Source organism: Diabrotica undecimpunctata, chromosome 1 (genome assembly GCF_040954645.1).
Source record: "Diabrotica undecimpunctata isolate CICGRU chromosome 1, icDiaUnde3, whole genome shotgun sequence".
Classification (NCBI taxonomy): Eukaryota; Metazoa; Arthropoda; class Insecta; order Coleoptera; family Chrysomelidae; genus Diabrotica; species Diabrotica undecimpunctata.
Window position 1 is genome coordinate 50,551,271 of NC_092803.1, and position 16,009 is coordinate 50,567,279.

Genomic DNA, 16,009 nt, shown 5'->3' on the forward strand with positions numbered 1-16,009 from the left:
AGTTGAAAATGGAATTCTCAAGGCAATTTTTTCAGCAATAGACTGACGTTCAGATACACTTAGAAATAACTGTCCAATATCAGTTTGATGTCCAATGTGTGTTTTTATAAAATTGACTTCAACTTTTTCTGCCAAATCAACCACAACCGTGAAACCTGATGGGCAAAATCCACCAATTTTTATACTGCCTTTCATTTTTAAGTGCCTCTTTCCTTTGCTTTCAGAATTAAAGCAGCCTGACCGATGACACAGAAACTTCATTGTCTTGTGAGTCTTTGCGGAAAAGTTCTCTACTTTAACGTATTTGGTTTTTGTACTACTTTCAATAGAATATTTCCACTCCTGAAAAGAGGCTAAATTGGAAAATTGAAGTGTTTCACTTTCTTGGATTAGGTTGTGTTCTTCTTGAAAGTGAGTGTGCAATTCTGCAACATAACTTGAATGAAAATTACACAAAGGACACTTCTTAGAATCTTTGTTAATTTTGCTATCTTCCGTTGAAGTGTCTACAACATTTTTGTGAGTTTTTTCATGATAACGTAAATGTTTTTTATGGTTGAAATTGTTACCACATATTCTACATTTAAAATTGTAATTTACTACTTCCACCTGCACTAATTCTGGGTGAAACTTCTTAATATGTTTGCGTAAATTTGAGGTATTTAAGAATACTTTTTTACAGTTTTTGCACTCGCAATCCATTTTCTTTTTTCTTTCACGGGGTCTCGCAACGAAATACAAAATTTGAAATTCAAATTCAGCTAAATAACACAAATTGATCAATGCGACTGCGCAGTAGATTTATTTGTAATTGGTTAGGATCGCTATCTTGTCACTTGTTGCCAACTCACAATAAGATAATATTTATAATATGTAAAATAATAAAACTGTGTATTCAAAACAATTAAACATAACTCCTTGTTTGTGTGAACAATCTGAGAACGTTTCGTGATATGAGAAATGAGAACTGTTACATTCAAACCTGTACCTACATAATTTGAATGACGCGCCACACACAAAATCAAGTGCAATTGGATTGGTCAGGATTATCCTGACCTGCCAACGGCTAGACGCTAGTACTGTAATGTAATGAGTTAATGACTGATCATTTTGAATCGGCACTTTCTCATTCTCTATACTTTTGCCGAAATTTTTGTAAATAGTAAATCTATTTCAATAATAGTTATGGAGGCTAAAACCGAAGTTAAGGAGGAGTTTATAGAATGTGAAAAGAGATTGGTGATTCAACTATCCACAGAAATAGATCTTGGAGAATTGAAGGATGAACTACATAAAGAAAATTCAGTGGAGACAAGTAAGTTCTAAAGGTTATATTTCGTGATTTTGGTTTCATACAATGAACTAATGAACATAAGCCTAGTATCTGAATTATATCAAAGAATATAGAGGCATCTATATTCTTTATTCTTTGATTATATCAAAGAATATAGACGCATTTGCGTCTAGCGTCTATATTCTTTGATTATATGTTTGGGCATCAGAGTGTTGCCATATTTGTTGTCTAATGTATAAAAGTTTTTAAAATATAAAGACGAAATTATAATTATGTTTTGTTATGAGAAGCCCCCATTTTTGAATATTAACACGTTCGCGTCGAAGTGCACCACCGGTGGTACATGCATAACTTATCATTCAGCAGCTTGTGTTGTGGCCATCGGTTGGACACGGTACCAAAGAATATAGAAGCAACAGTTGCTATCATCAAGTCCTCGTAGGCACTTCGTCTCAGGACCAGCAACTTCATGTGGAGTCATACGTCGCCATGTTATCATATCCACTGGTAACTTTAGCATCTTAAAATATAATACCAAATAATGTAAGCCAAATTGTAACAGATAACTTTAAGGGGTTTTTACCCTGATATTTAGTGGCTCAAAACATATACACCTAGACACTGACGATGGAACATGGATTCCGAAAATGTTTTGTCTTCATGACATAGCCCGTTTGGGTTTTTAATTTATATACCTTTTATAAAGGATTTTTACTTAAATTTTTTTTGTTATTGAAAATGTTTTGTGTTTGTATCAACACTGTTTGATTCTAATCATGTAATGTAATTCCATAAATGAATATACATATTATGTAAGATATGTTTAAATAGTTTAAATCTAAATAAGTAAAGCGGATTAAGGAATTACTGTAAAGGAAATTATGAATTATAAAAAAATAATATTCACATAATAATCAGTACTTTAATTTAAAAAGAAAATAAAATTTTAGTTGTTATTTTGCCTTGTTCTATTTGGATTAGTTTATCAATATCTTGCAAGACTTTAAAAACCTTACAGTATAGAAGAAATGACATAGAGGGATATATGAAAGCTACAACTGGAGAAATATTTACAGACAGTAACTAAATAATGAATAGGTGGAAAAAGTATTTTCAAGAGCTATTGCAAGGTGTAGATGAATGAATATTTATTTATTGATAACAAACAGGACAAACCCACTGTCAAAATGATACAATAATGCAGTAGAAAATAATTTAAATCACACAATGGAAGAACACAAGAAAAAAAAAGTGCTCAAAAATTAAATGAGCATGCAAACCTAGATTTTTTTATAACTGGCTTGCCAATGATTTTTTATAATAAACTTGGCTACCTTGTTCTCTGTATCTGTTTATGATTAATAAATATGTATGTCTCCATCTTCATGTCCTCTCGTTTAAGCAAAATGATTCTTCATTTAATTTTCTTATACCCAAAGTCAATAATATGCAAATTTAAACATGTAAAATTAGCAAGATTATTGATTGCAGAGATGATCAAATTAAATGTAGGTGGAACATAAAACAGAAATTAAAAAATAGAATTTGAGCTCCAATTAGTTTTAGGATAAAAACAAAACAATAAATAAAAAAAAGAATCATTATATTAATATTAATATAAATTATTTAAAAACAGTAAGAGAGAATAATTGATAGAAAATTAGAGAAATGTAAGAAACTGTTATGATAAATAGAATGTAACAATTATACCTAGACAAAAAAATCAAAATATAGTTTTCTTGTGATTATAGTGTTTTTAATGGAGTTATTCAATTCTGCCATTTATCTAATATAAGGTGTGTCATGTAGGCTACACATTACTCTGAAATCTGACCTACTATGTGTATTCCAAGTTTGTTGCATTTGTCACAATGATATACAGGGATTGGTTTTACAACTTTTCGACACTGACCTCATTGATCTTTCAAATTAAGATGCCCTGTTCCACCCAATTGAAATTGGGGGATCATTTCCGTTGCAGGATTTTTGTTTTGTATGTTTTTATGTTTTTCTCACAGCTTCAGTTAATTTACTAGGAAAACATGTCAACTTTTTATGTTTAAAAAAGAAAAAGTATTTTACTAATTTCTTAATATTTTATTAGGATAATCGTACAAATTAGTGTAATGAGAACCTAGCCTTGAAAGAACCTCCACAGAACTTCATATTGCTGTTGGGCAGTGTTGCCATGTCCTTATAATATATACATTATGTACTTCAAACACTGTGTAGAAACACAATTCACACAATTCTGAAATATGAAAGTCTGGGAATGGGAGTGCTTAGTCTTAAATTTTTTTGTACTGCTATTCAAATTTTTAATTTAAATTTGTAGATATCCTATGAAAGATAGATATATACAGGGTGGTCCTTAAGTAATTGTACAAAAAGAAACAGTAGATTCTAAACTTTAAAATATTACGATTTAAGTCAAATTGCTTTAATAAAATGTTGATATTAAGAATGATACAGGGTGTTAAAGTGCAAAATTAGAATTTTTGTGTATAAAAATTTACAACTGGGTACTTTTAAATATGGGAAATTATAATTTGATTCACACTTTGATGTAACTGATAGAGGGCGCCACTTATGCAACATATGTGGTATAAATTTGCACTTAACTTTTTTGCTCTTTAAGTTACTTGCATTTGGGATGAAAAATATTAAAGATACATTATTTTAACAAGAAAAAGATATACTAGTTAATAACTTAAAAACTTAACAGTTTTCGAGATAATCGCATTTTAAAAATCAGCTGCATAATTCTGATCTAAGGCAATTACTCCAGGCAACGAAGAAAAAATAGACAAAAACATTAATACTTCTGAATTTTGGTATAAAATACCTTTAACTAAAGTTAATAGTTAACGAAATATTAAATAAAATAAATATATCAGCAGGATTTGACAAAATAACAGAATAATAGGATTTTACATCAAACATTTTACATTTTATGTTAAATTAAAGTCATAATCAAAACATTTTGTTTACAAACTAAATTAATAAATAGTTAAAATAAATAACATAACTTTTTGTCAAAGTAAGTGTTCGATATGTCCACCATTTTCCTTAATTCATTTGTCAATATATTCCATAGAAGGTCGTCTCATATTAAATAGCATCATTGGTCCTAAAGAAACTGCTGCAGTATTTATTTCTTCCTATAGTTGGTTGCAAATGTTTATGGGATTCTTATAGACACGTTGTTTTACTGCACCCCATACACCAAAATCAAGCGGATTAAATTCGGAGCTATGTACGTAATGTATAATCCATTATACATTATAGCTGGTGGCTATAATGTATAATGGATGAATATATTATTTTGGATTCATCTCCAAATCTTATGGTATATTATGGAACTACATCTTATTTGTCGCAAAAATTAAATAATGTATTAAAATGTAATGTATCTCGTTCATTGGTTACTTATATACACACGGAATAACCTATCGATGACATTACTTATTTATATGATTACGTTACAGCTTACGAGTAACTATAATTACATCTCGAACAAATGGACTATTATGACTTACTAGCGAACTAATATTATGCTGAACTAAATTGCCTGTGGGTTTACTATATTTATAACATAATACTTTTGCTACTATATTGTAGAAAAAGTATTATGAAATAGGACACATATGTGTTATTCAATACCTGTGCTCTAGTTTCTATTTGTCTTAATAAAAATGGGTAAACACTTTACGTAATGAACAATAAGTATTCTTTTCGGATTTTTTATGAATTATATCAATATCTTACCACATTGCCAAGGAATATGACTACCACGACCAATCCAACGTTCAGAAAGTTGTATTTAAGTATGTTCTAACTGCCTTCTCTTTAGAATGTGGTGGTGTACCATCTTGCATAAACCACATATTTTGGGTTTTTAGCATTTTACAATAGAGAAAAAGAAATACAACGCCATTATAGAAACTTAAGAAGCAATAGCGAAGGGAAATTGTAAACATGATGACGGCCAACATCTGAATACGGACACGGCACCTAAAGAAGAAGATGAAGTATCTTTTCTCCAATAAGACATTTAGTACCCATAACAAAGCATTTTGTGATGTTATATTATCATCTTTGAGTTGTTTTAATAAGAATAAACTATGAATTATGCTTATCTACAGGTATTCAGTGCTTTACCGCACAAATATCAAACTAAGAATTATTGTGCAGCTTACTTGTAAAATGCATTTATATCGAAAACCGTTGAATTTTCAGGTTACTAACAAGTATACCTTTTCTTTGTAAAAATAATGTATCTTTAATATTTTTTAACACAAATAGAGCTAACTTAAAGAGCAAAAAAGTTAAGTGCAAATTTATGCCACACATGTGGCATATGTGGCGCCCTCTATTAGTTACATTAAAGTAAGCATAAAATTATAATTTATCCTACTCAAAAGCATCCAACTGTAAATTTTTGTCCAAAAATATCTACAAACGTAAAAGTTATAGCAAAAAATAAAATTTTAAATTTCCACTTTAACACCCTGTATCTTTCTTAATATCAACATTTTATTAAAGCAAGTTAGCTTAAATCGTAATATTTTAAAGTGCAGAATCTACGGTTTCTGTTTGTACAATTACTTAAGGACCACCCTGTAGATATGCGAAAGATATCGCGGACCAGCAAGGTGAATAATTTAATGGCTGAAAAATCTACGTACATGGTTAAACACAACAACCACAAATCATTTCAGAGCCGCAGTTTGCAAAATACAGATTGCTATTATGGTCGCCAACATCCGAAACGGATAGGCACTAGAAGAAGAAGATATTTACAAAGAATATAATAAAGTTTATGCAGTCGCCATCTACAGGAGTATTTTGAATTATACTTCAAATATAAAGAGAGAAGCTTTTAAACAATACATTTTTATTATATTATTTTATGGATTTTGCAATTTATTAATTTATATAAAACTCAAATCACTAATGATTTGTTTCTTTCGATATTAATTGCAGTTAATTATCAGAAATTTTCTTTGGCAATTCCTCTTCGATAGATTAGCCAATAGATTTTTCAATACAGTCAGAACCCTAAAACCACCGGTTGCTAGATTGCAACAGATGTTCACCAGATGAAAATTTTATGACATCTCTTTATCATTTTAGGAATACCTGCAATTGTACTGATAGTTATCCACAGTTTTGCTGCACGCTTGTCCACATAATTTGTTGTTTAATTAACAGCTGAAGCAATAGCGATACAAAACCACTAGTATACTCGTATGTACAACAGCACGATTGCCAGAATGCAATATTATTTTTACAGATTCCTTTTCAATTAAAAAAAATAGAATTCTATTTAATACATCCAATCATATTATTTTTAACATTTAAAATATAGTTTTTGCAAAAATTTACAGATCATAATAAAAATATTAAATTCTGGGCAAATCACATGCAGGTATGCAACAAACAATAAAGTCGCAGTTAAAATTACCAAAGAAAGTATACCAATTGTGAAAGAAATAAATTTTGAATTAACAATAGAAGAGTAAATAAGAAGTGGAGATATTTATGACAAGAGTACTGTTTTACAAATCCAACATGTTATATACAAACATAGCAGCCTAGTTGACAAGAAAACCTTGATATAGCAAATATGATTACAACCGTAGAAGTATAACCACAACCAGCAGAATGAAGTTTAGACACGCATTTTATCCAGCACATTTTCATAAGATCAAAATACTCCAGAATGATATTTGCGAGTTTTGTAACATAATCAGAGATCTAGATCACATGTTCTTTGGGTACATAAAATATAGAGCATAATCTAATAAACTATTTAGGAACCTTTTACAATTAAAAATTGATAGTCCATATAATATAATGTATCTGCTGGCTTTAGACAGAGAAGAAAGATTTGATTATTTGTTTTCATTCGCTAAAACAGCGAAAATTCAATTATAATAGCATCTTTATTTTACTCATTATATTTTTCCTTGATGTTCATACATAGACGATCCGAGTTCTACCTTGTGTTGTTTATTAAAATGCCCTGATCAACCTCTGGGCGAGAAGAGTGTAATCCCTGTTAAATCCTTTTTCTAAAATGCAATATAATTAATGATTCTGGCTGCGAGGAAATTCTCCCGAATGCCAAAAAAATACTGTGTATGCTTCCGGGATTATATTATTTATTCACATTTAATTAGTTTATTATTATGTTTATTTCTATTAGATTGTTCTATCTCTGGCTCCGTGCCATTAGATCTTTGTACTTTATCCTACGTTTTTTCCATGCAATCATCAGTTGACCAATAAATTTCTGCATTACATCACATAACACATCACCGATGGCATAAGATGCGTATATCAGTTTCTTAGACGAGAATAGAACCTCTAGTTTATTGAGGTTCATTGAATTGTCTGAGAGATTTTTTATCAATATTATTAATTATTTTTCTAGTCTGGATTTGCCTTTGAGTGGCTCTCCATTTCTTTTGATAATTAATTACTTGTCAGTTACTTCTGAACCTCGTTTCTTGCAGTATTTTTGGTATGCTACACAATGGTTCTGGACCTACAAAGATTTCTCTCCAACCTTGTTTCACCCATATTAATGACATTTTATTGTATTTTGCCAGGTTGTTGATGACTTTGCAGTTTTTTACCAGTTTTGACGTGGTTAGTGGATTCGTTACGGCCAGAATATCCGCTTGGCTATCTGTATAAGTTTTCTCTTTGCTTTAGAGTCTTCTTCCATGATTTCATGAATGCAGGCCACCAAATCAAAAACTTCAGCTTGGAACACAGTTGTATATTGATCTAGGCAATAAGACCTGTTACATGTTTACCCAAAGACTCCTGATCCAGTATCATGGACAGTTTTAGAACTCATTAATGTTTGGGACTTGTTTTCTAGGTGGTATAATTGGGTTAATCTTCTAAGTGAAGATTAGTTTGGGTGTCATCATATCTAACTTCATGTGATAGACGGATTCCTCAGGTCTTAGTAGTATTTGCATGACTATTCAATACAGAATTCGGCCTCCAAGTGTTTTTTGCTTTAAGTCTCAGGATGGTCATAAAGGCTACCGCTGAAATATACAATTTCACAGGGGCAACCTGTGATAGCCTCTAAAGGTGTCATTCCTGTTCCATTCAATACTTTTCAATGGGAATTCTTATTTCTTTGCTTCTTCTTCTTCTTGTAGTGGCAATCTGAATTTGGCATGATCTGAAAAGATTTGTGGTTGCTGTGTTGAACCACGTACGTAGATTTTTCAGCCAGGAAATCCTTCGCCTTCATGGTCCTCATTTTCCATCTACTTTTCCTTGTAGAATGAATTGCAGCAACCCATATTTTTTGCTGTTCCTCATGATGTGACCGAGGTATTCGATTTTGGCAGTTTTTATTGTGGTTAACAATTTTTTCCTTTTTGCATTCTTAATAAAACGTCCTGGTTACAGAGAGTGCACTACTTAACTCCGTACAACACTATAGAGAAGATATAACAGTAACCTGATTTTTATGGGTACTGATAAATCATGACATTTGAATAGCTTAGCCATTGTTTGAAATGCAGATCTTGCTTTCTCCATGCTATATTTAATTCATAGGGAATGGTCCCAATTTTCATTGACGTTCATATCAAGATAGGTGTATGTTCTTTGCTTATATCCCAGTTATTATTTTATTAACATTGGCACCCAATTAGGTAATATTGTGGATTTGTTCTAACTCTATTCCATATGCTCTGATGTTCATTGGTTGTAACTGATGTTCATTGGTTGTTTTGCTGACAACTATAAGTTTTCTCTTAGAAGTATTAAGCTTTAGCCCATATTAAACACATATTTCGGTCACCCTGTTTATAAGTCATTGCAACTCTTTTTTATTGGATGCAATTAGTACCGTGTGGTCTACTTATCTGAGGTTGTTTACATTAATCCCGTTGATTTTATGCCTGCATCTTCATCTAAGGTTTTTTGGAAATAAATTCGGAGTAGATATTAAAAAGTAGGGGAGATAAAATACACTCCTGCCTCACTCCACGTCGTATTTCCACTGCTTCAGTTGTATTCTGATCAGTTCGTATGTTTGCACGTTAATGCCAATACAAATTTTTGATAATACGGACGTCTTGGTCATCAATTCCCACCTGTTTTAACACACCTATCAGTATGTCGTGGGTGACCCGGTCAAAGGCCTTTTCGAAGTCGTTAAAACACATATATACATCTATTGTTGTTTTACATCTAGACATCTTTGAACCAGGACCTGCAAACTCAATAATGATTCTCTGGTTCAAAGGTTGTTTCTGAAACCAAACTGTGTTTCGAATGTTTGCCTTTATCGTCGAGTTGTTTAATTATTTCGCTGTTAGTTTCATCTAAAACGGTTGCTTTCCTATTCTTTGATAGTTGTATAGCTCTTTCCATTTGATCGAAGGTTATGTTTGGATCAGTCGATATATTTTCGATTTGTATTTCTCTTCTTTCGTCACCAAACAGTTCCTCAATATATTCCCTCCACCAATCCAGTTTGTCTTGTTAATTGGCTATAATATTTTCTTGTTTATCAAGTAAACTACTTGCAGTTGACCTATATGATCCAGTTATTTCTCGCACCTTTTTGTACATGTTAAACGTGTCATCATTTTTCTGCAGTTCTTCTATTTCAATACATTTGCTGCTGTACCATTTTCCTTTTGCATCCCGGATTTTCTTTCTGATTTCTTTATTGATGTTGTTGTATTCTTCAGTGTTTTTATTTTTCTGTTCTCGTCGGTTTTCCATTAGTTTCAATATTTCATCAGTCATCCATTGTTGTTTGCGTTTATTAATAGTTTTATACTTTTTAGTTGTTTCTTTTATGATGGTTTTGATCTGATTCCAGTGGTCTTCGATGTAATGTGTTTCTTCCGATTTTTCGAACTTCTTTTCTATCTCGTGTATGATTGCTTGGCTATTATCTCGAATACAGTCAGTGTTTATTCGGTTAATCAATTTTTGGAGTTTTACTTTTTTAAGGAGTTTGATATTTTTCAGTAATTGTTATATAATCGATCTGATTTCTTATGATCTTCTCTTTAGTATTTGCTGGTGACTTCCAAATGTATAAACGACGCTTGGTTAGTTTGAAGAATGTATTTGTCACTCGTTAATTGTTCTCTATACGGAATTCTACAAAACGATCTCCTCTGTCATTACGTTGTCCAAGTTTTGTTTGTCCAAGTCCGAAATTTCCTACAATGTTTTCTTGTCTACCTTTTTTTTTACTTTGGCATTGAAGTCCCCCATTATTATAATGTTTTTATTTTTCAAATGACTTATTAACAGTTTTATATCATCATAACATTTCTCTATGTTATCTTCACTACTGCTCGCTGTGACCACATAAACTTGGGCCAGATTAATGTCCACTAGTTTTGAGGTTAATTGCATCATGATGACTCTGTCCGAAATTTAACTTACAGATTTAATACAACTAGAGACTTTGTATGTACAATGAATGCCACGCCATTCACCAGTTCCCGGCCAGCGCATCTCGCTTGTCCCAAGAACTGGTATATATAGCCTTCTTATTTCACGTATGGTGTTTTGTGTCATACCTGACTTTATTCGTATTTCATTTTTATTGTCACAGGAATTTCGCTAGATAATGGCCTGGGAAGCCCTGTGTTGTTCTCCTGCCGGATCTTGATGTCCGAGGACCATGATCAGTATACCTTTTCTTATCATATGTTAGTGACATTATGAATGAACTAGGGAATGATAATGGGGTGGTTTCCCGTTGCCTTCCCCATCGCAGTACCACAACCATTTAAATTGCTCCAGTCATCCTTATGGTAGTCCAGTTTCAAGCCGATTCAGGATCATTTCCTCTGTGCTTTGAGTTCGTACTGATGATCGCTGCTGCCCTTCATCAGGTAGAGATAGGAAAAAGGTCACTAGATTTTGGAAGGATAAAGGGATGGGACATGTTTTCTCTCAGAAGGGAGTTGAGAGTGAAGCTTGGCTCGCGTGGGCAGGGTCGCTTCTCTGAAGTAGACCTGTTCTCTACTGGGATCGTAGGAAAGTGTTTACCCGCTAACACCAAAAATTTGACCTTAAAAGTGTCAATACCGCGTTCTCTCATTTCCTGGAGCATCTTCGTTAGTGTCCCGATATTTTTGGCCGAGAAACCTCAAATCTCTCGGCATCTTTCATATGAGTCCTCACTACGCCCTCAATATTTTATTACCTGAGTGGTGGGTTTATTCTCTTCTAGAATCAACCGAATAGTCTCAATGGAAGTATTAGAGTTAGTTGGGTCCACCTGCAAGTCCACTAGGGTTATTTTTTTTTTGTTTAGAGGTTTTCATAATTTTCATTTGGCCGTTTGAGACCGTTGTATAATTTGAATGCCCTATGTCGTCGACTTCTCGTTCGACGATATGAAATAGTACGCAGTCGATTGTTGCGAACTAAATGATTTAATGCTAGCTCAAAATAGGTACACTTAACGTAACTTCAAAAAACGTATTGATTAAGGTAAATGTCCTGATGGACTACGCACACAAAAGAGTTCAACCTCAATTATACGCTCACAATATAAAACAACTAATCATCAAAAAGGCAAACACCTTGTACCTTTGCACCGAGAAACTTATATGCATATAATATAATGTACATAATATTCGCATTATGAAACTATTGTTATAGTATTTTGCAAATGATCTAGTCTTACCGGAAGGTAAATAACTTACATAAATAAACATAAATAAATTAAAGTATAGATATATATTACAAATATATTGGTAAAATTAGGAAGTTAATATTAATTCAAGATTACAAATAAAAGGATTTAATTTGTAATTTAACAACCGTACAATTATATCTTTACGTTGTGTGATGGAAGATGTAGGTAAACTGGGAGGAAGGAAGAAAGAAGGATAACCTTTTCGTGATTGTACTCGGACTGTAGGATAAATATTATCATCATCCAGCCTTTATTTATCACGTTCACTGCTGGACATAGGCCTCTCTTAAACTCCTCCATTCTTTGCGATTTTGCGCTCTTTGTTGCCAATTTTTCGTGATACACCTGATGTCGTCAGCCCAACGTGTAGGTGGTCTTCCTCTACTACGTTTATCTGCTCTTGGCCTCCGATGTGTAATTTTGCTCGTTCATCGTGAGTCATGTATTCTCGCTATGTGGCCTGCCCAATTACATTTAAGTTCCGCTGTGCGTTCCACGACATCAGCAATACTCCTTCTTCGCAGATCTTCGTTTCTTATTCGGTACCGCAACGTCACGCTCAGCATAGATCGTTCCATTCATCTCTGGCTTTGACGGCTTCGAAATTGAGAGTGACACAGAGACGAATGGAAAAAAGGATAAATATATCTAATAGATATTATCGGATTTGTATTTCCTGACAGGGTTGGTAGTACAACCAGATAGGGTTAAGGGAGATGGTATCGCACAGCAGCTAGAATTGGCTGCTTTCACCATGGTAGATATCCGCAGATGCGGGCAGGGCGGGTCAATTCCGATCCCGAACCAAGATTTCCTCCCTTAGCAGTCTTTAGCTTGTCTCGTCGCTCTGGCTTAATAAGAATTAAAGGCTGCGAACGGACAATGTGAGGATATTCTTTTTGAGTGGCTCGTGTCCCACACGGGGAGTTCTTCTTCACGTGCCATATCAGAATTATCCGTCGTTGGCGATCACCGTTGCGAAGGCTTCCCAATCTTCTGCAATATGGAATAATTGTCCTGCATTTGATATCTGAGTCCAGTCACGAATGTTTTTAACCAAGAAACTTGTTTTCTTCCTACACCTCTACGGCCCTCTATTTTGCCTTTAAAGATCAGTTGTAATATTTTATATCGACTTCCCCTTACTATATGCCCCAGATAAGACATTTTTCGATGTTTAACATGGGGAGTATTGTTTCTTATTTCAGTTCTTTAATTTCTACATAAATTTTTCTTATACCTACCAATGAACTATCGTTTTTTTTTTTTAGGTTTGCCTCAGAACACCGGAGAAAAGTTTTACCAATGTGAAATTTGTTTTAAACAGTTCAGTACAGCAGGAAATTTAAAACAGCACTTGAGACTGCATCCTGGAGAAAAACCTTACAAGTGTAAAATTTGTTTTCAGCAATTTACTGAATCAGTTAAATTGAAATACCATAGGAGAATACACACTGGAGAAAAACCTCACAAGTGTGAAATTTGTTTTAAGCAATTTGCTGACTTAGGTTATTTGAAAATACATAGGAGAACGCACACTGGAGAAAAACCGTATAAGTGTGAAATTTGTTTTAAGCAATTTACTAGAGCAGGAAGTTTAAGACTCCATTTAAGAATACACACTGGTGAAAAACCGTATAAATGTAACATTTGCAATAAGAACTTTTCAACACGCGGTTACTTGAAAATACATTTCGTCACACACACTGGAGAAAAACATCACAAGTGTGAAATTTGCTTTAAGCTTTTTGCTCAAGCATGTCGGTTGAAAAATCATAAGAGAACACACACTCTAGAAAAACCGTACAAGTGTGAAATTTGTTTTAAGCACTTCTCTCAGCGCGAAAGCCTAAAAAGACATTTGTTGACACACACTGGAGAAAAACCTCACAAGTGTGAAATTTGCTTTAAGCACTTTTCTTACGAAGGTAATTTAAAATACCATAAGAGAATACACACTCTAGAAAAACCGTACAAGTGTGAAATTTGTTTTAAGCAATTTACTCTAGCAGGAAATTTAAGACGTCATTTAAGAATACATACTGGAGAAAGTCTTCACAAGTGTGAAATTTGTTTTAAGCATTTTGCTAAAGCAAGTACTTTGAAAAATCATAAGAAAACACACACTCGAGAAAATACGTACAAGTGTGAAATGTGTTTTAAGCAATTTACTACAGCAGGAAGTTTAAGACTCCATTTGAGAATACACACTGGAGAAAAACCGTATAAATGTGAAATTTGCCATAAGCAGTTTTCTCAACGCGGTGTCTTAAAAATACATTTGTTGACACACACTGGAGAAAAACCTCACAAGTGTGAAATTTGCCATAAGCAGTTTTCTCAACGCGGTGACTTGAAACTACATTTATTGACACACACTGGAGAAAAACCTCACGAGTGTGAAATTTGTTTTAAGCGATTTAGTCTAGCAAGTAATTTGAAAACACATAAAAGAACACACACAGGAGAAAAGCCCTACAAGTGTGAAATTTGTTTTAAGCAGTTTTCTGTACCAGGTTATTTGAAAATACATAGGAGAACACACACTGGAGAAAAACCGTATAAGTGTGAAATTTGCTTTAAGCAATTTATTAGAGCATCAAGTTTAAAACTCCATTTAAGAATACACACTGGAGAAAAACCGTATAAATGTGATATTTGCTATAAGCACTTTTCTCACCGCGGTGCCTTAAAAATACATTTGTTGACACACACTGGAGAAAAACCTCACAAGTGTGAAATTTGTTTTAAGCAATTTGCTGACTTAGGTAATTTGAAACAACATAGGAGAACGCACACTGGAGAAAAACCGTATAAGTGTGAAATTTGTCTTAAGCACTTTTCTCGAACAAGTGCTTTGTTGAAGCATAAGAGAACACACACTCGAGAAAATCCGTTACACGTATGAAATTTGTTTTAAGCAATTTACTGTAGTAGATGGTTTGAAAACACTTGAAGGAGAGATACTGGAGAAAATCTTTACAGTGTAAAATAATAAACTGAATGTATAAATATTTGAAATTTTCTTCATTTTATAAATTTATTGTGCTACATTATGTGCTATTGTATTTGTAATATATTTTTATGTCACAAATAATTTAATAATTACACATTTCCCATAAATGAAGATTAGTTCCACTTATTTCGTGACGCATCCAAAGAAGGTCTAGAGCAGGGGTTGGCAACCTGTTTGTCCTTAAGGGCGCAATACTAAATTTGAAAATCACCGAGGGCGCATATTTCACAGATAATCAACAGGTATAAATAAGCAAAGACAGATTTTTTATAACTTTATTTTGTTGGTGTCATACATAATGATACATATAATTCAGTGTTAAACTTGGGTGTCCATATTTTCAGCTAATTTATTATAATTGGGGATATATTTAGAGTTCCCGGCTCTTAAACAATTCTAAATGTGAGTCATTAAGCTTTGTTCGGTATTTTGATTTCAAATATTTCATATTTGAGAATGAAGACTCGCAATTGTATGTTGTTGCACAATATGAATAAATTTTTAGCCCACATTTCCTTAAAATAGGATACTTATTTTCATCGATTAAGTTCCAAAACATTTTATCATTACTATGAACTTTAAAAATAATATCCCTTTGCAAGATTATTATTTCTAATTCTAGGTCTTCGATATTATAAAGCTCGAAATACACTGAAACTATTTCAAGGACATCATCTTCAGCTGGGGCGCACCCAGGGGGGGGGGTTAGGGGGCTAAACCCCCACAGGGCATATCAAGTAAAAAATATTTAAAGAATAGTAGGAAAATGTAATTTGCCTTTCAGACATAATAGAAAAAATCCAAAGCGCTAATTGAATAATATTTGTATATAATAATTATTGTATAAATACACAATAATTAATAATATTTCCCACAGAATTTTTAGAACGACTATACGAACTCAAAATCTGTTACCAAATTCAAGACTATGCTTTATTAAAGGCACTACCAGAAGTATTTAGGGGAAAAGCAATATTATGGT

General features: G+C 32.9%; 1 protein-coding gene across 1 annotated transcript; it reads left to right on the forward strand.

Moving 5' to 3' along the window:
- Positions 1–1,037: 1,037 nt before the first annotated feature.
- On the forward strand, positions 1,038–15,108 carry LOC140449103 (uncharacterized). The gene is made up of 2 exons (XM_072542248.1): positions 1,038–1,315; positions 13,283–15,108. The coding sequence occupies exons 1-2, from the start codon at positions 1,186–1,188 to the stop codon at positions 14,917–14,919; spliced, it is 1,767 nt and encodes a 588-aa protein (XP_072398349.1). The 5' UTR covers positions 1,038–1,185; the 3' UTR covers positions 14,920–15,108.
- The last annotated feature ends 901 nt before the right edge of the window (positions 15,109–16,009 follow it).

Coding starts and splice junctions, on each gene's coding strand:
- LOC140449103 (XM_072542248.1), top strand. CDS start 1,186: ATGGAGGCTAAAACCGAAGTTAAGGAGGAGTTTATAGAATGTGAAAAG. Junction 1,316..13,282: donor AGAAAATTCAGTGGAGACAA/GTAAGTTCTAAA, acceptor TTTTTTTTTTAG/GTTTGCCTCAGAACACCGGA.